Source organism: Bos mutus, chromosome 6 (assembly GCF_027580195.1).
Source record: "Bos mutus isolate GX-2022 chromosome 6, NWIPB_WYAK_1.1, whole genome shotgun sequence".
Lineage (NCBI taxonomy): Eukaryota > Metazoa > Chordata > Mammalia > Artiodactyla > Bovidae > Bos > Bos mutus.
In genome coordinates this window covers 113120018-113141016 of record NC_091622.1, presented here as the reverse complement: position 1 = coordinate 113141016, position 20999 = coordinate 113120018, and the positions used below count along the sequence as shown (strand labels likewise).

At 56.9% G+C, this 20999-nt stretch overlaps 1 protein-coding gene across 2 annotated transcripts in view; it reads right to left on the bottom strand.

Moving 5' to 3' along the window:
- The window catches only part of SORCS2 (sortilin related VPS10 domain containing receptor 2), a 497085-nt gene extending 479002 nt beyond the window's left edge, over nt 1-18083 (bottom strand). For both annotated transcript variants that reach the window (XM_070372757.1, XM_070372758.1), the window contains exon 1: nt 17542-18083. In XM_070372757.1, coding sequence (XP_070228858.1) covers nt 17542-18015 — 474 coding nt within the window. In that variant the 5' untranslated portion in view covers nt 18016-18083. The remainder of the gene's footprint in view (nt 1-17541) is intronic.
- Nucleotides 18084-20999: the final 2916 nt, after the last annotated feature.

Genomic DNA, 20999 nt, shown 5'->3' with positions numbered 1-20999 from the left:
AAATAAAAGCCCAGGAAGGTTGCTGCAATGGCCCCAAGCCCTGGAGACTCAGCCAGGGTGGGGCACCATCTGGAAAGGGCCCAGGCCTGGGATTCTGCAGACCTGGTCTAGGCCTGCTCTCCCACCCGCAGCTCTGGACTCTGTTCAAACCACTGGACTTCCCAGCACCTCAGTTTTCTCATCTGGAACACAAGGCCAAGAGGCTTTAAGATGCCTGACAACACCGTCTTCCCTGGTTTAACTCAGGGGCTCTGGGCTTCTTCAGGTTGAGATTTTGGCAAAACGGGGGCAGAATGAGGGGGAACACGGACCCCAACTCCGGCTCCAGGCTAGGGTGACCACACCGTCCCAGCCCTATCTGCCCCCCGTGACACGACCCAAGAGGGCCGCCTCCAGCCTAACTGGGATGGTCCACGTCCAGGGCGCAAAGCCTCAGGTGTCCCAGGAAACTCCCACTCCTACTGGGGTGACAGCAGCTGCCCCCCTGCACTTCACCCCAGCCAGTCCTCACAAAGTGCCCGTGGCCCCCCGCATATGTGATGACCAACAGACAGCCCAGGCCACCTCAAAGGAGCCGCCACGCCAGTGAGAGGCAGGGAGGGCCACCCAGGCAGGGCCCTCCTCTACTCTGAGCTTGGTGCACGGGGGCATGACTCCCGCAGATCCGGGGGGACCCTGCAGACAGGCTGGGGGGCCTCACCACTCAGCACGCTGTCAAAAGCAGAAGTGAGGGGCAGTGCTGGCCTTGACCATGCGGAAATCACGTAGCCCATAACTGACCCGTCTGGGAGTGCAGGGCCCCGGGGAGGGGGCGGGGGGGTGTTATGGACGGCCACGGGAGTTCTCCCAGCATGGGAGGATGAGCGGTCAGGGAAATGCTGGCAGAGGCTCCGGGCTGCTTGCAGCCGGACTCCGTCACTCACCACAGAACCCTCTGCAGGGTCCCGCCCAGAACTACGCGTCCAGTCTCTTCTGCAGGTTTGGGGGGAAGGGCGGAGGTGTCTGTCCAGGGTCAGCGCCCTGGTGTGGCAATCAGCACTTCACCTGGCAATCAGCATTTCCGTCCTGAATATTCACTGGAAGGACCCATGCTGAAGCCGAAACCCCAATACTTTGGCCATCTGATGGGAAGATCTGGCTCATTAGAAAAGCCCCTGATGCTGGGAAAGATTGAAGGTGGGAGGAGAAGGGGATGACAGAGGATAAGATGGTTGGATGGCATCACTGACTCGATGGACATGAGTTTGAGCAAGCTCCAGGAGTTGGTGATGGACAGGGAAGCCTGGCGTGCTGCAGTCCATGGGGTCGCAAAGAGTCAGACACGACTGAGTGACTAAACTGAGCTGAACTGGCCAAGATGATGGGTTCGGGGTGACATGTTCCACGTGCCGGCCAGCAGGTCTCCGTCTGGACTTCTGTTGGGAAGCACTGGTGGGAGGCAGCGTTCTTCAGCCTCGGGTGCTCAGGGAGCTGTGACCGGATGGGCTGTCGGAGAAGGGGGCCAACACACAAGGACACAGAACCCAGAGACAGAGGCTGGGGGACAGAGGCTGAGAGGCCACACCTGGGGCCCCTGGAGCCAGCCACGCCTGAAGCCAGCACCCTCGACGTTTAGGACCTAGGAGCTGACGAGTCCCTTTCTTCGCTCAGGTGAGCTGGGGTCGAGTTTCTGTGACTTGTGACCAAGAATCTTGCTTAACACACCCGCTTCTGCAAAAGAGTTACAGGAGCCACGGGAACAGCAGGAAGCGAGAACACAACCCCACCCTCCAGTAACCGTCGGCCCAACCAGGAAGATCTCACCAGTCGGCCCAGACACACCAGGTGGGGACACGGGGTGTGACCAACCCTGTCTGTTCGAGGCTGGGAGGAGAGGCAGACCCCGGGCGCCGAGGGATGGGAGCCAGCCCTCATCCTGGGCCTCCTGCACTCTGCCCCTTGTCTTCCTCCCTGCATGAATTCCTCCCCCTACACGGGCTTGCGGGGGTAGCGGGGTGGACAGGAAGCCTGCCAGGGCAACCACGGGGATGCAGGGCTCAGAAGAGATTTGCGCACACATCCGGCTGGGCACGTTCTTGACAGAATTAGGCAGACGGACACCAGATGCCGCTCTTCATAGACCTGCACTACTATGGAACATGGCCATTGCACTTTCTTCCAGGTGGAGAAGAATAAAAGGGACTAAGGATTAGCGGACAGACTCTCAGCTACCCGCCCAGCGTCACACCCACTTCCCTCTTAACGAGCTGGGGGCATGCATGCACTTGGTGGGATTTCAGGCGGACGATCCACACCCTTCAAAAGGCCCCGTGACAAACGTTAGGGCGGCGACTGTCCAGTGTCACCTCCTGGCTCCTCCCGGGGACTCTCCTTCCTGGTTCTCCCTTCTCCCAGCCCACCCTCAATTCCCAAACTCACCACACCACAGCCGCGCTGTTGCCACCACCTGGATGCCCTCCATCCCTCCCCCCACCATCCTTCACCCCGCCACCACCTCTGGGAAGCCCTCTCAGGTTTCTCCAGACGGGGAGGTGCTGGGGGAAGCCGCGTTCCCTTCAGGAGGGTTAAGACCGAAAGTCAGAATCTACTGACTTAGGAAAGCAAGGCAGACCCATGAGATGTCTTGTACGGTGAGTCTGTGGCCCCGACTCAGCTCTGCTATAAATGTCAGCACCTTCTGAGGATAGCAGGAGCTTCGGGAAGAGCCCGGTGGGCATCAAGGTGCTGGCAGCTGGCTGCCCACCACCCCCTCCTCCTTCCCCAAAAGGCCTCTCACGTTGCAGGTCCATAAGTGGCGGTGGGTCCTCGGACCCCCTTCCTAGGATAAGAGGGGAGCCAGGCGGCAAATGGGGCCACCCTCCAGGCTCCGCCCCTTCCAAGCCAGGGTGGGGAGACACGCGGCTCTGCGAGCCCCTTCCCATGCTGAGGACACCCAGACCCGGGCTCGGCCACCAGCTCATCTAAGGGACTAGAGATGTCATACCCCCCGCCCTCTCCCAGGACCCCGGGGACCCTGAGACAGGCAGAGAGGTAAGCCCAGCCCTGGGGCCTGGCAGGGCCCCAACCGAGGCGGAGAGGGGACAGACTCACAGTCTCTCATCCTTCACTACTGGGGGGCCCAGGCCCTGCATGCAGTGCCTCAGGACAGGCAGGGCTGGGACCCCATCATGCGACTGGCACCTGGGCTACAGCCCCACCTCCCATCCCATCCCACCCAGACACCCCCACCCCCGGCGATAATTCCCCATCACTCCAGTGGGCAGTGCCGCTTGGAAACACTCCTGAAAGCAGGACTCTCACGAGCCCCAGGGAACAGAGGGCGGTCCGCTTCCTGCCCTCACGTGCCGCGTGGACAGTCCCCCCACCCCCACACTTCTCCCAGGTCAGAGGTCAAGGTGGCCAGCAGCAAAGTCAGCCAGACCTGCACATCCCGGAAGGGCGAGGTGGGGATGCTGGCCAGGCAGCGTGAGGCGAGGTCACCCCAGCGTCCAGGGCCCGTCTGGCTGGCTCCTCCATGTCAGGAGGGCAGTGGTGACCACAGGCCCAACTCCCCTCCCTGGGGCCGGCAGTGCCGGGAGGGACGCTAGAAAAGCGTGTCCCAAAGCACCCCTCCCACTAGACCCCCCTCCCCAGAAGGCCACGGATTTCAGGTTTCCCCGTGGCTGCTGGGCCTCTGTTTGGTGAGATAAAAAGAAAGTCTGATTGGACCTTAGGAGGTGAGCATTTCAGGCCATAATTCATATCAGGAAATTTACCAGAAACCAGATGTCAAGGAGAAATACTCCCTTTAAAAGTGGGCTCTTGGAGCCGACGTTGCTGGACTTTGCTTTGTTTCAGCAAGCCCCTCAGGAAATGGGACAAAAATGGGACCACATCAAACTCCCTGTGGACGCCGGCACATTAGCACAGCCCTGGCCAGATGCTGGGGTGTGCTCCAAGCACCGCCTCAACCCCCCAGGGGTGCTGGTGTAAGGGGAGGGTGCGAGCACATAGCCACAGCCTCCAGAGGCCACATCTTCTCAACCTTTTAAAAAATGACCTGCTGATGCAACTTGGAAGAAAAGACATAGGCAAATTTTCAGGGGTTCTCTCCCTCCCCAGGGCTGACATCAGAACCTGGTTATCCTTGTGAGCTTCAGTTCAGTTCAGTCACTCAGTCGTGTCTGACTCTTTGCTTCCCCATGGGCTGCAGCACGCCAGGCCTCCCTGTCCATCACCAACTCCTGGAGTTCACTCAAACTCATGTCCATTGAGTCAGTGACGCCATCCAGCCATCTCATCCTCTGTTGTCCCCTTCTCCTCCTGCCCTCAGTCTTTCCCAGCATCAGGGTCTTTTCAAATGAGTCGGCTCTTCACATCAAGTGGCCAAAGTATTGGAGTTTCAGCTTCAGCATCAGTCCTTCCAATGAACATCCAGGACTGATCTCCTTTAGGATGGAGTGGTTGGATCTCCTTGCACTCCAAGGGACTCTCAAGAGTCTTCTCCAACACCACAGTTCAAAAGCATCAATTCTTTGGTGCTCAGCTTTCTTTATAGTACAACTCTCACATCCATCCATGACGACTGGAAAAATCATAGCCTTGACTAGATGGACCTTTGTTGGCAAAGTGATGTTTCCACTTGTGAGCTTGGCCTGGAGGAAACATTTAGCCCACGATGGACGAATGAACAAGTGACCCCGCGAAAACACATGTTGAAAGATACCCATCGGGTCGACCTTCCAAATCCTGCATGCCGCCCCTCCAGGAAACTCCTCCTTGTTTAAAGTCTGTCCCCTTAAGTCATTTATTTTTGTTGAAAAGCTGAGCCAACCATCTCCAGGGTGCTGGGTTCTGTTCTACGTGAATGTACGACACTCAGACCCAGAGAAGCCATTTAAAAGCCCCAACTGAACTGGGGGACTGCCGCTGTCTCCTTGCTGAGTGCCCTGGCTCTCAGCTGACCCACCCCAGCCAGAGGGCAGAGGCGCCATGACCTGGCTGCGTGGCCACTGCTGCCAGTCGAAGGTTCTGGATCCTCTCCTTCTGCCTCCTCCGGTCTCTCCATCTGCCCCCTCAAAAGAGCTCATCTCCACCGGGAAGGCTCAGGACCCTCGCTGCACACAGGCGGAGATCAACTAAGGCCTTGCAGAGCTTCAGAGGTCTCGTGAGGGGCAGGCAGCTGGACAGGGAGGCCGGGTCCATCACCCACCAGCCGTGCGGTCATGCCCAGACACTCAGCAGGGGAGGAGCCGGGCCGGGGACCAGTGAGCTCCTCCTAGCCTCCTCAAGGTGCCAAACATTTACTGAGCATCTGCTAAGCACCAGGCGCTGGGGGACAGCAGAAAACAGACAAACCGAAGCCCTGCCCTCCTGGAGTCCACACCCTGGGGGGCTGGTGAGGACCAAGGAAAGGGCTGGGGCCTGGGGGACACAGGACATTAGGACCAGGAGCTGGGGTCAGAGGTAGGGGGCAGAATAATTTCCATGGGGTCCGTCTGTCCTTTCTCTTTCCCACCAGCCACGCCCTAAGTAAGTGTTAGTCGCTCAGTCGTGTCCGACTCTTTGCGACACCATGGACTGCAGCCCACCAGGCTCCTCTCTCCATTAGATTTTCCAGGCAAGGATACTGGAGTGGGTTGCCATTTCCTTCTCCCAGGGAATCTTCCCAACCCAGAGATCGAACCCGGGTCTCCTGCACTGCAGGCAGATTCTTTACCGACTGAGCTACAAGGGAAGCCCATACCTGGCATTTACTACACTTCTACTCACCTGTGATTCACCTGTGATTTCCCCCACCGCCAGTTCCAGGATCACAGGATCCAGGGACTCATGAACTGGGATGGAAAAATAATGACCTCTTAATATTATTTTCAGTATTTATTTATTTGATTGGCTGAAGCAGGTCTTAGTTGCGGCATGGGGGATCTAGTTCCCCGACCAGGAATTGAACCCAGGCCCCCTGCCCTGGTCGTGAGGAGTTTTAGCCACTGGACCTGCCAGGGAAGTCCCGGCAGTGACCTCTTTATGTTCATCGACTCCAGCTGCGGCTGGGCACTTCTCCCTGCATGAAGCAGGCAACAAGTCACGAGGGTGTCACTGGCACCTGGGACTTTGTCACCAACCACAGGTGCTTCCCAGGGCGTGGAGGCAGGTGCCGCTGACCACGAAGTATCATTAACGCTCATCACAACATCAAAGCTGTAGGAGTTATCACACTTGCTGCTAACTCTCGTCGATGTGTGACTAAAGGAAGTTAGTTTTAATACGTTGGTGACTTTGTGACCATAGAACTTATTTCCTTTCAGTCCTCTCTATTTTATTGTTGTGCTGGTTATAAAACCCACATTCTGAGAAAGTTCCATGGGGGAGGCTGTGACACACCAAGAGCTGAGGACCCATGTGCCAGGATGAAGGGGTGGTCCTCAGAGCTGGGAAGCCCCTGCGTGTGCACCCTTGGTCAGCCCAGCAGCTACCTCCAATCACAGATGAAGAACGGCTTCAGGGATGAATAAAAACCCTAAAACCCCTCTACAGTCAAGTGATAAATCAGAACATCAAGTTGGATGGGGTTAAGTAGTACCGATGGGAATAAATTGAGAAGAACATAAGTTTTTTTATTGAGTGTTTTATTTTTACAGAGTGAAAATTGAATTATTTAGCTAGTCAATGAGGTAGTCGATAGGGGAAAGGGCCTAAGGGGGAAAGGGAGGAAGTGAGGCTCACTTGAACTTGAAATACAAAAGGTTAACCTAACTCCAGGACTTTGGCCACCTCATGCGGAAGAGTTGACTCATTGGAAAAGACTGATGCTGGGAGGGATTGGGGGCAGGAGGAGGAGGGGATGACAGAGGATGAGATGGCTGGATGGCATCACTGACTCGATGGACGTGAGTCTCAGTGAACTCCGGGAGTTGGTGATGGACAGGGAGGCCTGGCGTGCTGCGATTCATGGGGTCGCAAAGAGTCGGACACAATCTGATCTGATCTGAACCTTAGGGAGGCAGCAGCTCCAGGCCACGCCCCTCTGGACCACCCACCTCCCACCCCCGCCCCTGGCCAGTCAGCCTACTCCTGACTTTCCCAGGAGACAGATCTGGATCTCCTGGGCTCCAGGTAACAGCCCCCTCCCCTCGGGTCTCAAAGGGCAGAATGGGGGTTATCGGAGGAAAGCAGAAACAGCAGCACTGCACGTCTCCCCGCCGTGTGATTCCCAGGTGTGGGGTGGCCCTGAGCACTGTGACAGTTCCCTCTCCAAAACCACAGGGCCATGCGGGTTTCTTTAGGGATTGCAGCCTTGCAGCTGACAGGTGGGCAAAGCTCAAGGCAGACACAGGAGTGACGTCTGCTGTGTCAGGCCACAGGCCCAACCCAAAAACTAACACAGAATTACCATGTGACCCCGCAATCCCACCTCTAGATACATTCCCAGAAGTGGTGAAAACGGGAGTTTCAGTAGCCGTTTATACCCCCGTGTCCATAGCAGCATTGTTCACGATAGCCCAGAGGTGGGGGCAGCCCAGTGTCCATGGATGGATGAACAGGTAAGCAAGTGTGGTCCGTCCATGCGGTGGACTATGATTCAGCCTCGAAAAAGGAGGACACTCTAACGCATGCTACAGCATGGGTGACCCTTCAGGACAGCACACCAAGTGAAATAGGCCAGATACAAAAAGGATAAACAATGCATGCCTCCGCTTATACAAGGTCCTTAGAAGAAATAGAGTCACAGACGGAAGCAGAATGCTGGTTTCCAGAGAAAGCGGGAGGTGGGAACGGATGGGGGTTCATGTTTCTTGGGGACGGAGGTTCAGTTTGGGAAGATGACAAAGTTCTGGAGATGACGGTGGTGATGGGTTCACAACCATGTGAATGGACTTCATGCCACTGAATGTCCACTTAAAAATGGTTCGGAGGGTAAATTCTAAGTTATCTGTAATTTACCACCACTGCCAACAAAGATCCATCTAGTCAAAACTATGGTTTTTCCAATAGTCATGTACGGATGTGAGAGTTGTACCATAAAGAAAGCTGAGCACTGAAGAATTGATGCTTTTGAACTCTGCTGTTGAAGAAGACTCTTGAAGAGTCCCTTGGACTACAAGGAGATCCAACCAGCCCATCCTAAAGGAAATCAGTCTTGAATATTCATTGGAAGGACTGATTCTGAAGTTGAAGCTCCAATACTCTGGCCACCTGATTGTGAAGAGCTGACTCAATGGAAAGACCCTGATGCTGGGAAAGATTGAAGGCAGGAGGAGAAGGAAACGACAGAGGATGAGATGGTTGGATGGCATCACAGACTCGATGGACATGAGTTTGAGTAAACTCTGGGAGTTGGTGAGGGATAGGGAGGCCTGGCGTGCTGCAGTCCATGGAGTTGCAAAGAGTCAGACACGACTAAGCGAGTGAACTGAACTGAACCACCGCTGAGAAACAATAAAGAAGAAAAAAGCGTAAAAAAATTTTTTGCCCTAAAAAGGAGCGCTCAGGCTCAAGAGTGAAGAGTGGCATCACATCTCGGGCCTGTATCAGCTCTGTGACTTTGGGCAAGTCCCCGGGATGCTGCGAACCTCACTTTCCTTTGTAAAATGAGTGCAACAGTTGTATCCATGTCTTAGGACTGTTTGCAGAAGTAAATGAGATGATGCTTGTGATGCGCTTGGCACAGCCACGGGCACATAAAAGGGGGCTGTGATTATTAACTTCATGATTACTAATCAGAAGCAATATGTAAATGACGAGAAATTGTTATTCTAAGATAGAATTGCCTCTGAAGCAGAAGTATGGAGGCCATCCTACATGCCGCCTCTCCCGCTAAGGCCCGGGAGATGGTATCTCTCGCGCCTCAGAAATACACACGGCACAGACACTCATAAAGAACCCTTTCTGAATTAAAAGTCATTGGAATAGAAGCAGCCACATGCAGCCTGGCTCTTTTCTCCCTTTAATTTGAACTTAATTTATCTCCGAGCATCAGGACATGGCGTCGTGCAAGAGATGTGCCTGTTGGAGTCAACGCGAGCTCGGCATTGAAGGGAATGATCGGCTTTTGCAAGAAAATCATGAAGAGAGGAGGGTGCTGTTATTTTAAGATCTTCGCGCTGGTGTGAAAAGAAATTAATTAAATGATCATAATTTTCTGGACGAATGCAGTAACTGACTGCTGCAGAGATGCAAAATTAAGAAGCACCTTTTCCACCTCAAAAGAACAGTGGAGTTTTCATTCTCTCTCTCTTTTATTTTTTTCCGGTTCTGCAGTGACAGCTCCCATTCCAGGATTCCCATTAAATGTTTAAAACAACAAACAGAGCTTAATTGGGATACAGATGATACAATGCTGTGTGTCCTGGAATCCCGGAGCTGCAGCAGGAAGGGTTTTCCTGCTACCCTCCGAGGGCTGTCCATCCGTCATCGCCAGCTCCCAGGGGGCTGGGAACAGGCTGAACAGGTCTGTGTTTTACAACCCACAGAGTGCGGGTTAGGGGTGGTCGCACCGCGGGAGCCCATGTGAGGCGGTGCAGGGCATTCGCCTGCCCGCCATCCACTGGGCACTCCTGGAAGACCCATGGGTGCGTGTTTTCACGGCGCTTCTGTCCCCCGCATCCACGCTCACACCGAGGATGAGGCTTTCCAAGGATTCCCACAGCAAGAGCAGGCTGGGGATAGAACCCCCAACATGGGCTTCACCTTCCAGACCCCGGGGACGGAGACCTCACCGTGACCACGACAACAGGCAGGGCTCCCCCTGCTCCCTGAGCTTCCAAACCTGGGCACAGGCTGGCCAGGAACAGGGCTGCAGAAGCGGCTGGCTTCAAGGCTTACCAGCATTGCCCCGCACTCCATAAAGCACCCGTGCCAACTCAGGAATTAGTAGGGCGAGGGCGAAACAGGCCACTGGGAAGCATCTGTAAATAACTCACTCTTTGGATGCTGAAAAAAGAAAAATGGGGAAGCTCCCCCCGCTCCAAACAGAAGGCAGTTTACAAGCTCCCACTCCGGGTCGTCCTAAACTGGGGGATCACGTGGGGGTGCCTGGCGTGTTGCCAGCGCATGATCTCACGGCTCCAGCCCCACACTCCCCGGTGTCATCCTCGGGGGGCTGAGCTTACCTCTGACCAATTATGCTAAAACCAAATGTTAAAACAACTGTAACTCTAAAGGAGGCCTACCAAGCGCTGGACTGCCTTCTAATCTGAAGGGGCGTGCAGAAGAAAGAAGCTAATTTATGATCTCCTTAAAACACTCTCAGGAACCCTCATGCAACTACAAATTAAATAGCCACTTCATTAAAGTAAAAGTAGATTTGTGCAATGTGTCCAGGAACCTTATTAACAGAGCTGTTTTTGTGCCTTTGAGCCAAGCTTCCTGATTGACAGACCTGTTCTTTCTCTGCCTGGTGCACCAGACTTTTCCAGAACTCCGTACCTCACCATCGGCCTGCACCCTCTCACCCTCCCAACCTCCTCCTAGGCCCGGTGACGGTGACTCTCCCCACCCTTCAGAGCTGCTCGAGCATCACCTCCTCCAGGAAGTCCTCGGTGACCTCCCCAGCACAGATCCTTAGGGCACCAGAATTCTGCAATAAATTCCTGTCCAGTCCAAGTGACCCACCAGGACAGGAGTTGTGATTGGTTTTGCTCACCACTGCACCCCAGCACCTAACAGAGCCTCTTCTTTTTAACTTTTTATTTTATATTGAATCTAGTCGATTCACATGCTGTGACAGTTGCAAAGGCACAGAAGAATGACTCAGTCTCATACACACATGTATCCATTCTCCCCCAAACTGCCCTCCCGTTCAGGCGGCCACATCACATTGAGCAGAGCTCCCTGTGCTGCACAGTAGGCCCCTGTTGGTTACCCACCTTTAATAGAGCCATGCAAACACGTCGATCCCCAACTCCCTCGCTATCTCCTCCCTCCACCCTCCCCATGCCATCCGCCCCCCACCCGCAACCATAAGTTCATTCTCTGAGTCCTAACAGACCCTCTTAGAAAGCAGCTGCTCTGAAGGCTAACGCGAGGTCTCTTCTCACCTGGGACTCTCAAACTTCGAATGAGTTCTCCAGGCACAGAAGAATGCCAAAGACCCCAGGTGGTCCTGCGCCCAAGACAGGCACCCCCCACCCCCGACTGCAACACCGCCAGCTTGCCTGCCAAGACTCTCCCAGACCCAGCCCGCCCAGCGCATGAGCCCACCGACCACCGCCTGCCTCACAGCGCCGGCTGCCCTCACTCGCATCATCTGTGGTCCAGCCGCCAGGCCCAGGCTGGCACAGCTGGCTTCCTGACAGCAAATGTGACGGCCGCTCAGTGCTGGTCACCGCATCCCTCGACCTCTGTCTGCTTCTGTCTGTGTCTAGGTGGCCGCTGGCTGCCCTTGGTGAAGGCTGCGAGACAGAGAAGCAGCCCTGCATCTGGGAAGATGCCCACCGGCCAAGCAGAGACCAGCCACAGCTCAGCCACCGTGAACTAAACCTCTCTCTCCAGTCCGGTCCCCACCCCACAATGCTGCAGGCCGGCACTCTGGTGGCCTGGAATTCCAAAATATCTCACGGAAGTTTCTGTAGACTTAAATGGAAGGCCCTGGAGCCACAAAGCCCGCCCATAGGAGTGGAGCACAGCTGTCACCACAAAGACCCCGCCATCAGACGCCAGGCTACAAATCAGCTTTGTCACCGGATTCATTCAAGAACCTGAAGGGCTTTCCATGAAGGCCCTTATGGTCCTCTGGACGTTGAAGGCTGGCCATGAGCCAGGAGGCCAGTGCCGCTCCAGGAAAGACAGAAGCCTGCAGTGGGGATAGGGAAGCGGGAGCTGAGGCGGGCAGCCACGCCCTGTCCATCCTCATCGGAGCCTGCTCTGAGATCCACTCTCCCCTCCCTCTGTCCCCTCCAGGGCCTGGGCCAGGTCTCAGCACCATAGCAGCCTCCTCCCTGAGCCCACCCTGCACACTGCCTCCAGGGTGGTGGCTGAAACTCAGCCCAGCCCCCGCGGCCACTTCCCGAGCCCCTGCTTCAGGCCGCGCCCTGTCGGAGCACTTTACACAGATGATCAGGCACTGCAGACAGATGTTCGAGCCATCACTTCCCCCAGATCTAAGACACCGAGGCCTCGGGAGCTCAGTCCATCCAACCCAAACCGCAGAGCCAGAAAGGGGCAGGGCCGGTGCGAACCCAGGCAAGCACCCATAACCCACGCTACCACAGTGGGCCCGGGGCCTCATGTTTGGGGCCCATTCAGAGCTGACTTCAACCAGTTTTTTGTTTTCAAACTTCTTTCCTCTGGTTTCTCTTCATGCACAATGCACTCACTGTCTCCTTAGAGGGTGCATAGCACGCCTTCACATCCCCTCCCCCCAGATCTTGCTCAAGTAGCCCCTCCCCCAGGATGCCCCTCTCTGTCCCCCATGTGCGCCCCACCACTCAACCTATAAGTTCACCCTGATAGCGACTCTTCAGGCAGTCTTCCCTGATTTCCCCACTGGGGAAGATGGTGCTCAGCCCCCGTATCTTAACTGTGCATGTCCATCCCTTCTTTCCCCACAGGACTACTCTGAGCCCCGCTGCGTGAAGCTCAAGGGACACAAAAGTAAATGAAGCCCCTTTCCAGCTGTTATGAATTAAAGTGTGCCCCCCCTCACAAATCATATGTTTAACTCCTAACCACCAGGACCTCAGGATGTGACTATATTTGGAGATAAGGTCTTTAAAGAGGGGATTAAGGTAAAATGGGGCTTCCTTAGTGGCTCAGATGGTAAAGAATCTACCTGCAACGCAGGAGACCCAGGTTCAATTCCTGGTTCAGGAAGATCCCCTGAAGAAGGGAATGGCAACCCACTCCAGTACTCTTGCCTGGAGAATCCCATGGACAGAGGAGCCTGATGGGCTACAGTCTGTGGGGTCACAAAGAGTCAGACACAACTGGGTGACTAGCACAACTTAAAATGAGGCCACCGGAGTGGGCCCTGATTCCATATGACTGGTGTCCTTATAGGAAGACATTAGGACGCAGACACAAAGATGGCCAGTCCTAAAGGAAATCAACACTGGAAGGACTGAAGCTGAAGCTCCAATACTTTGGCCACCTGATGCGAAGAGCCATTGGAAAAGACTCTGATGCGGGGAAAGATTGAAGGCGGGAGGAGAAGGGGACAATAGAGGATGAGACAGTTGGATGGCATCACCGACTCAATGGACATGAGTTTGAGCAAGCTCCGGGAGTTGGTGATGGACAGGGAAGCCTGGCGTGCTGCAGTCCATGGGGTCGCAAAGAGTCGGACACGACTGAGCGACTGAACAACAACACAAAGACGGCCATTGACAAGCCAGAGGGAGAGGCCTTGGGAGCTACCAACCCTGCTGCCCCCTTGATCTCAGATGAAAGTGAAAGTGAAAGTTGCTCAGTCTTGTCCAACTCTTTGCAACCCCATGGACTATACAGTCCAAGGATTTCTCCAGGCCAGTATACTGGAGTGGGTAGCCATTCCCTTCTCCGGTGGATTTTCCCAACCCAGGGATTGAACCCAGGTCTCCCGCATTGCAGGTTCTTTACCAGCTGAGCCACAAGGGAAGCCCTTGGATGACCAGCCTCCAAAACCCTGGGCAAAGCCCTGCTTTTTGAGCCATCCGGTCTGGCTCTCTGTTGTGGCGGCCCTGGGAGGCTGACACAACTGCCCTGAAGGAACCTGACCTCTGACAGGTGTGCCAGGTGTGACCCATTTCACACCTTCAGAAGCTCCACGCTCTGATTTGGAGCTCTGTGTCTCTGGGTATAAAACATGCACAAATGTTAGGTTCCCGAAGATCCCCCGGTAGAGAGCAGGGATAGTCAGGGCTGAATTATCTCTGCTCCCCTAGACGTCTCCAACCCAACCCTGCAAACAGGACACAGAGCAGAGGCAGAAAAGGGAGCGGGCAGGGTAGGCCAATCCGTGGCCCAGCAGTAACAAAGCCAAACAAACGGCCTGGCTGCAGGAAGCTCACATTCCAGTCCATTAACGTATCCAAGCTACAGTTCCACTGCCCTAAAGAAAGGCATGCAGATGAGCTGCACTTCAATATATAACTGTGGGATTTCCCAGAAGCGGGAAAATTGGGACAGGGCACAGCGCCATCCCACTGGGGTAGCATCAAACCCTGAGCCTGGAACAAGAGACCTGCATCCTGTCGCATTGTCCTGTGTGTGTGTGTGTTAGTTGCTCAGTCGTGTCCGACTCTTTGCAACCCCATGGGTTTTAGTTCTCCAGGCTCTCGCCTCTGCCCATGGAATTCTCCAGGCAAGAATACTGGAGTAGGTTGCCATTCACCTTCCCCAGGAGATCTTGCCCACCCAGGGATGTAACCCGGGTCTCCTGCATTGCAGGTGGATTCTTGACTGTCTCAGCCACCTGGGAAGCCTTCATTCTTGTCATATTTGCCTCTAAATCACCCCTCTGCCTCTGAGGGTAGCTAGCGAGACTCACAACCTGGAGCCTCTGTGCACCACCCCGTCTGGAAGCATCAAAGGTAACACCGGTTGGTTGCAATGAAACATTCATTTCACACCTAACAATTCATTTCTATGGCTAAACGGCAGACAGAAAGGCAGTGTCTGAACTTCCAAGCAAGTCCCCTTCTGCATCTCCATGGGAGCGGGAAGAAACCAAGCCTTTGGAAGGAAAAAGCACATATGTTCTCAGCGCTACAGCCACGGGGCCTGTCCTGGAGCCAGCTCACATCCTGTGATTCGCCATTCCTTTCTGCAGATGCTCTAAAATGCCGTTTTGAGCAGCTACCCCTCTCAGCAAATGCTTTTTCTATTAACTTGGAAAAACACCGGACACAGTGAAGCAAACACTTTCTCTGCTCACGCGAAGCACCTGGACAGGCCTAGCTCCTTGGGGCCGGATACCTGAGCAAACGAAGTGAAATGAAATTTTGAAGACTCTGCTCAGCAAATCAGCCTCAAGTCAGTTTCTTTCCTGTTGCCGCTTTCAAAGATGGGGCTTTCAAGCAGAGGAGCGGAGGTGATCCAAGTGCAGAATCCTGGCTAAAATCCTTGGCCCTGTGGCTGCCAGAGGGGCTTGGAGCGCATTTCTGAGTGCGGAGAAAATAACGTAACGCATGCGCTGGAGTACTAAGAAACCAGAGACTGGGCGGGGGGGATGGCTTTCCTCAGCGCTTGGTTACAGCTTTCACTCCTCTTGAGTTTTCCCCAGGCAAGCGAAACTCAGGCATCACCTGCTGCCAAAGCCAAAGAATGATGTGCTTTTCCAGAGAGGACTCCAGTCTCCCATTCCAGAGAATGGGTGAGCCGGGGGTGGGGGGAGTAGGCGGTGTTGACAAGCGGAGTGGGAGGTGCTTGAGCCAAAGGCCTGGTCAGCGTCTCCAGGCTGCTCTGCCCACCTTCTCACCCACAGATGCTAACAGCCGTGAGTACTTGGGCTTCCGCCTCCTGAGTGTCTTGCTAAGTGCCAGGCCACGCCGGGCTCCGCACAGTCACCCCTGCCCGCCCCCGCTTTCCTAGCTCCAGGGGAGCAAGGCATCTCTCAAAGCTCCTCTCCAGATTTGGACTTCCTGCGACCCACTAAAGAGAAACCAGCACCCCCTCCCACTTCCCACACCCAACCTCCCCCTTGCAGGCATTCACCTGCCAGCAGCCAGGAAATAGTAATAAGGGACCCACTCAACTCAGCCACTGTCCCCAAGGAGCAAAGCCAGGTGGGCTCCTCTGCCAGGCCCTGCCCCCTCGTCTCTCCAAGGAAACCCTGCACTCAACGGGGGTTGGCAGGCTAGCTCTCAGTGAGTCCTGAAGGTGCTGGTCCCATCTGGGAGGCTGGTCTCCAACACTCTGTGTCTCTCCCTAACTTCTTTCACCCCCACTGGCCACTCCCCACGAAGCTAAAATGAATTAGCTGCTGGATGAACCTGGGGCAGGGGTGGCGGGGAGGAGGGAGGCTTGGTTTGAATGTTCTGGCTCCACAGGATTGACTTAACAGTCAATATTTATTTGTTCCCTTGAGTTACTGGTGTCCAGGTTTTACCCTGCAGTCCCAAAGGTACAGCTTAGGGTACACAGGACAAGGTTTAGTAGTGAAACGGGAATGAGGGAAGGGCAGGGCCCAGCTGCACATCTGGGGTCTGACCCCTCTCTCCAGACGGTGCGGGTTTGGACCTCCAGGCACTTCCCTGGTGGCTCAGATGGTAATGAAACCGTCTGCAATGCAGGAGATTCAGGTTTGATCCCTAGGCCAGGAAGATCCCCTGGAGGAGGAAATGGCAACCTACTCAAGCATTCTTGCCTGGAGAATCCCATGGACGGAGGAGCCTGGTGGGCTACAGTCCACGTGATCGCAAAGGGTCAGATACGACTGGCTAGCAGGGCACTGAGCTCTGGACCAAGCAGGCTCATCCAGCGCTGCCCCTGCACCAGTAGGCTCACTCCCCCACCCCATCCCTCCTCCACCCCAGGGCACCCAGCACGCAGGGCTAGACAGAGGAGCTGAGTAACAGTACCACCCAGCCCAGGCTACACTCCTGCCCTGCCTCGAGGAGCGCCTGGACCCCCACCCCTCCACTCCTGATGGACTGATGGACGCAGGGCCTGGCCCTATGCCGTCTCTCCAGAAGTTTGGGGAGCAGTGGTCAAGGAGAAGGGTTGGGGGCAGCCCCTGGACAATGAGCGGACATGGATGCAAGGGAGTGAGGAGGGGTTCCCATCTCCTCTCCCCACAACCAGCCACTCCCACACACACAGCTGCTGGCTGTGCTTCCCCGGCCCCAACCCCACCCAGGGGAAGAAGGTGAGGGTTAGCCCCATACCCCTGACACACCACCCAAAGGAGGAGCGGGTAGGACCCGCAGGGCTGGTGGAAGGAGGCGCCAGAGGACCCTAACAGAAGTGTCTTTGCTGGGCAAGGGTGTCCAACTTCCAGCTGGAACGAGGCCAAAGTAGCGGCGAAGGTGGGGGAGGGCGGGGAGTGCAGGAAGCTGGCCCGAAGCGCGGCGCGGAGCCCAACTCCCCGGGTTAGCAGATCCCCGCACATCCAGGTGCGTCCGGCGGCGGGTCCTCCGGACCGGGAGAGGGGCTGCCCCAGAACCGGACGCCGGGCTGACCGCGGAGGTCCTGGAGCCCGTGGAGGTGCCAAGAGCGGGTACCGGGTAGACCAGGGTGGAGAGAGAATCCCAAAGCAGCGCTGGGCGGACCCGGCAGAGGATGAAGGCGATAGAGGTGCAACACCGAGTTGGGAGTGATCTTAAAAGGCCTGGGGGCGCCCCAAGGTGGCCGGGGTCCCGAAACCTCCAGAGACACCCCCAACCTGCGGTCCGGAGGCCAGTGGGGGTGCCCCCGAGACGGCTCAGGGTCCTGGAAATCAGTGGAAATGTCCCCGAGGTAAGGCAGGGTGCTCACGTATCTGGAGACCTCTTCCCAAGTGGCCCCGGGCCAGCAGGGGCGCCGCCAGGGTAACTCCCGTCCCCAGGTCTCCGAGAATAGCGGGGTGACTGCGGGGCCGTCCAGAAGTGGAGGCTCCGAGGTGTCCGGGTCAGGGCTCGCGGGGGGCGCGCGGAGGTCACTTACACTGCTGTTCTCGCCCGTCCAGTGCACCATCGCCTGATTGTGCGTCGCGTCCCCCTTGAGCACGAACGACGTGCTGATGAGCGAGACTTGCGCCCGCGAAGCCGCTCCGGCCATCGGCGCTGCCCGCGCCCAGCGCCCCTGGCCCGCGGCGGGGGCGCCGTCCTCGCCGGGACCCGGAGCCTGACCGGGACCCGGGGTACCGGGCTCCTCGTCGCGCGCCTGCCGATCCTCGCCACCGCCGGGCAGCGCGCGCCCCGCAGGCGGGTTCGGCGGCGCCCGGGTCAGCCGGGCGCGGGGACCCAGGCGCCCGGGCTCCGGGGAGCGCCCCGCCGCCCCGCAAGCGGCCAGCAACAGCAGCAGCAGCAGGAGCGGCCGCGAGCGCGGCGGCGGCGGCGGCGGCGGCGCCCCTGGGCTCGGGGCTCGGGCGGTGGGGCCGGGGCCCTTCGGGGCGCGCGGGGATCCCCGGAGCGCCATGGTCGCCGAGGGGCGGCGGCGGGGCCGGCGGCGGGGCGGCGCGGGCGAGAGAAACCGCGGCCGGGAGAGCGGAGGGCGCTGGGGAGCGCGAGCGAGAGCGCAGAGAAAGGAGCCGGCGAGGGGAGGGCGCCGGCGGGAGGAGGGGACTCGGCGCTCCGCCGCCGCCACCGCGCAGCCGAGGGCGCACCGCCACCTGCCGGCCAGCCCCGCGCCCGTCCGGGCGAGCGCCAGACGCTCAGCAACCGGGCCGGCGGAGGTCCTGGGGCGCGCCCCCACCCTCCAGGGCCGCAGGCCACAGACCTCTGTCCTCAAGCCTTGCTCCTTTCCTCCTCCTCCCCGCCTCCTTCCCTCCGCCCTTCCTCTGCCCCTTTCTTCCTGTATTTACTGAGCACCTACTCTGGAAGAGCCAAGTGCCAGGCCCTGGGGATAACCGAGTGAACACAGCCAGGTGCCTGGTTCATCAGCTGAGAGTCTGCTGTCGGGAGACAGACCACCCCCAAGTGGATGCGGTCATGGACGAAATCACCCCAGGGAGACAGGATGAAGCCAAATCATAAGTAAAAAGGTGGTCTCTTACAGGGGCCTCTGAAGGAGTAGCAGTGGGTCGAAACCGAACCCAGCACCTTGAGGATGAGGAGGAGACCGTTAGAAGTTGGGGAGGGGGAGGTACTTCGAAAACCCTAAGGCAGCTTCCAGACGACCTATTCCTGCAGCCATGCCTGGGGCTTAGCTTTCGGGACTTGCGGACAGTGGCTTTAAGTCCCAACCCTGGGGGCCACCAGGGGGGCTGCCCTGAACGTAAGCACAGACACCTGGGCGAGAAGAAGGTGTGGGTGAGGTCCCATTCCGAGCCTGGCGGGCCACCGAGCAGAGAGGAAAGGGAGGCTCAGAGCATGGAAGCCCCCACACAAGGTCATGAACCTGCTTTAGCCGGAATTCAAAGTAAGAGTCAGCTTTGCATCCTCTGCCAGGCCAGGGGCCACTCCCTCCATCCCCCTCCCCAGTGGCCCCTGTGTTAGAAATCCTCAGGCTTAGTGTCCTTGTCACACTCTCCTCCCAGATGGGTCTCTGCTTCAGAAAGAGAATGCTCACAGAGAGAGCCTAACAGGGCAGAGCAGCAAAGCCTCAGACATTCGGGAAAGACAGACAGCGGGGCTTCCCGCTGGCCCCAAAAGAGCTCAACCACCTAGCACCCTCTCTTCTGCGAGCTCACCCAGATTCAACCAGAATTCATGCCCAATGAGAGACTGGGCTTGCCCTGTGCCCAGCGCTGGGGTCAGGGGCAAGGGGCTGGCTAGATATCTACACTGCCATCTCCTACCTCAAAGTGTGCCCTCTCCCCTCCACGGTGTAAATTCCCAATCTGTCAGAGTCTGAATCTCCAGGCCCAGGGTCAGGAGAGGAGGGGAAGCCAACATCTGGAGGAACATCTGTCCAACACAGAGAAGAGAAGAACAGATCGGGGTCAGTGCGGGGCTGAAGGGAGGGGGTGGCGAGGTGTGGGGGTGCATGTGAGCTCAGGTGCAAAGTCGTGTCCGACTCTGCGACTCCGTGGACTGTAGCCCACCCGGCTCCTCTGTCCATGGGAATTCTCCAAGCAAGAATACTGGAGTGGGTTGCCATGTCCTCCTGCAGTGGATCTTCCTAACCCAGGGATAGAACCTATGTCTCTTATGTCTCCTGCACTGGCAGGCAGGTTCTTTACCACTAGCGCCCCCTGGGACGCCCTGATTCATCCCTTATCTGAATCCAAAGCTCAGAGATGTTGTTTCCCCCAGGTTTCTCAGCTTACAAACATTTCTGGGCCTGGGGACCCAGTGATGAGAGAGGAAGACAAGGTCTCTGTTCTGGAGAGAAGTGTCTGTCTGTGTGGACAGGCAGATCTAGGAGAAAACCCAGACAGTGCTACATGCCCAGGAGAAGCTAAGGCAGGTGCAGGGTGGTGATGAGGGGGTGCTGGGGGCCAGGTGACTTTGAGCAGAGAAGGAGAGGAGCTGCATGGGCCTGGCAAGAAGAGCCGTCCCAGCAGGGGGGAGCCCGTGAGCTCCAGCACAGCCCAGAGCAGCTGAGCAGTCAGAGGGGAGGCACCAGGCTTGATCTGTGTTCACAAAGCACAGCAAAGACTCTGGAGGGCTTCAAGCAGGGGGAGCAAGGCCAGCGGCGTTCTTATAGCGTCACTCTGGCTGGGGGGAGGACAGGTGCAAGGAGGCCGTAGAACGTGACTGTCCAGGACCTGAGAGAGGCCAGGGCGGCTGGGCACGGGTGACAGGCAGAGACAGGGGAGGAGGAGCGGAGGGAAGCCAGCTTCTGGGTGCCTCACACCCACCGTGTTCACCTTCCTTAGTGACCACATCAGGGACTCGGGGACATGGCTGCAAGAGAAAGACACAGGCAAGTGTAGAAAGCAAAGGAGAGCTTCAAGCAGGCTTCCTGTCTGACACCCCCAGTGCAGAGGGGTCTTGGGAGGCCACAGAGGCCAAGTCTACAGTGCCCATCAAGGTGGCTGACAGCTGGGGCGTGAATGCTGACGGAGGCATCACAAAGCTGGGCAACGTGTGGACACTGGGGTTCAGCACCTGGTGTTGGGTGCATGAAATAAATATTAAACCCTCTCCAGGTTTGTAACACCTCATTCTTCACAACAGCAAGATCCTAACACTGGGAAACCCGTCCCAGCCACCCTCCTTCTTCACCTCCATAATGGGCACTGGACTCCAGACCAAATCAGGCCTGCTCCTGATCCTGGGGGAATTCACAATCTGATGGGGGAGGCGCACAGTCTGGTGGAGGAGATGCACAGTCTGATGGGGGAGGCGCACAGTCTGATGCTGGAGTTCACAGTCTGATGGTGGAGGCGCACAGTCTGGTTGTAGAGTCCACAGTCTGATGGGGGAGGCCCACAGTCTGATGGGGGAGGACATGCACAGTCTGATGGGGGAGGAGATGCACAGTCTGACGGTGGAGTTCACAGTCTGATGGGGGAG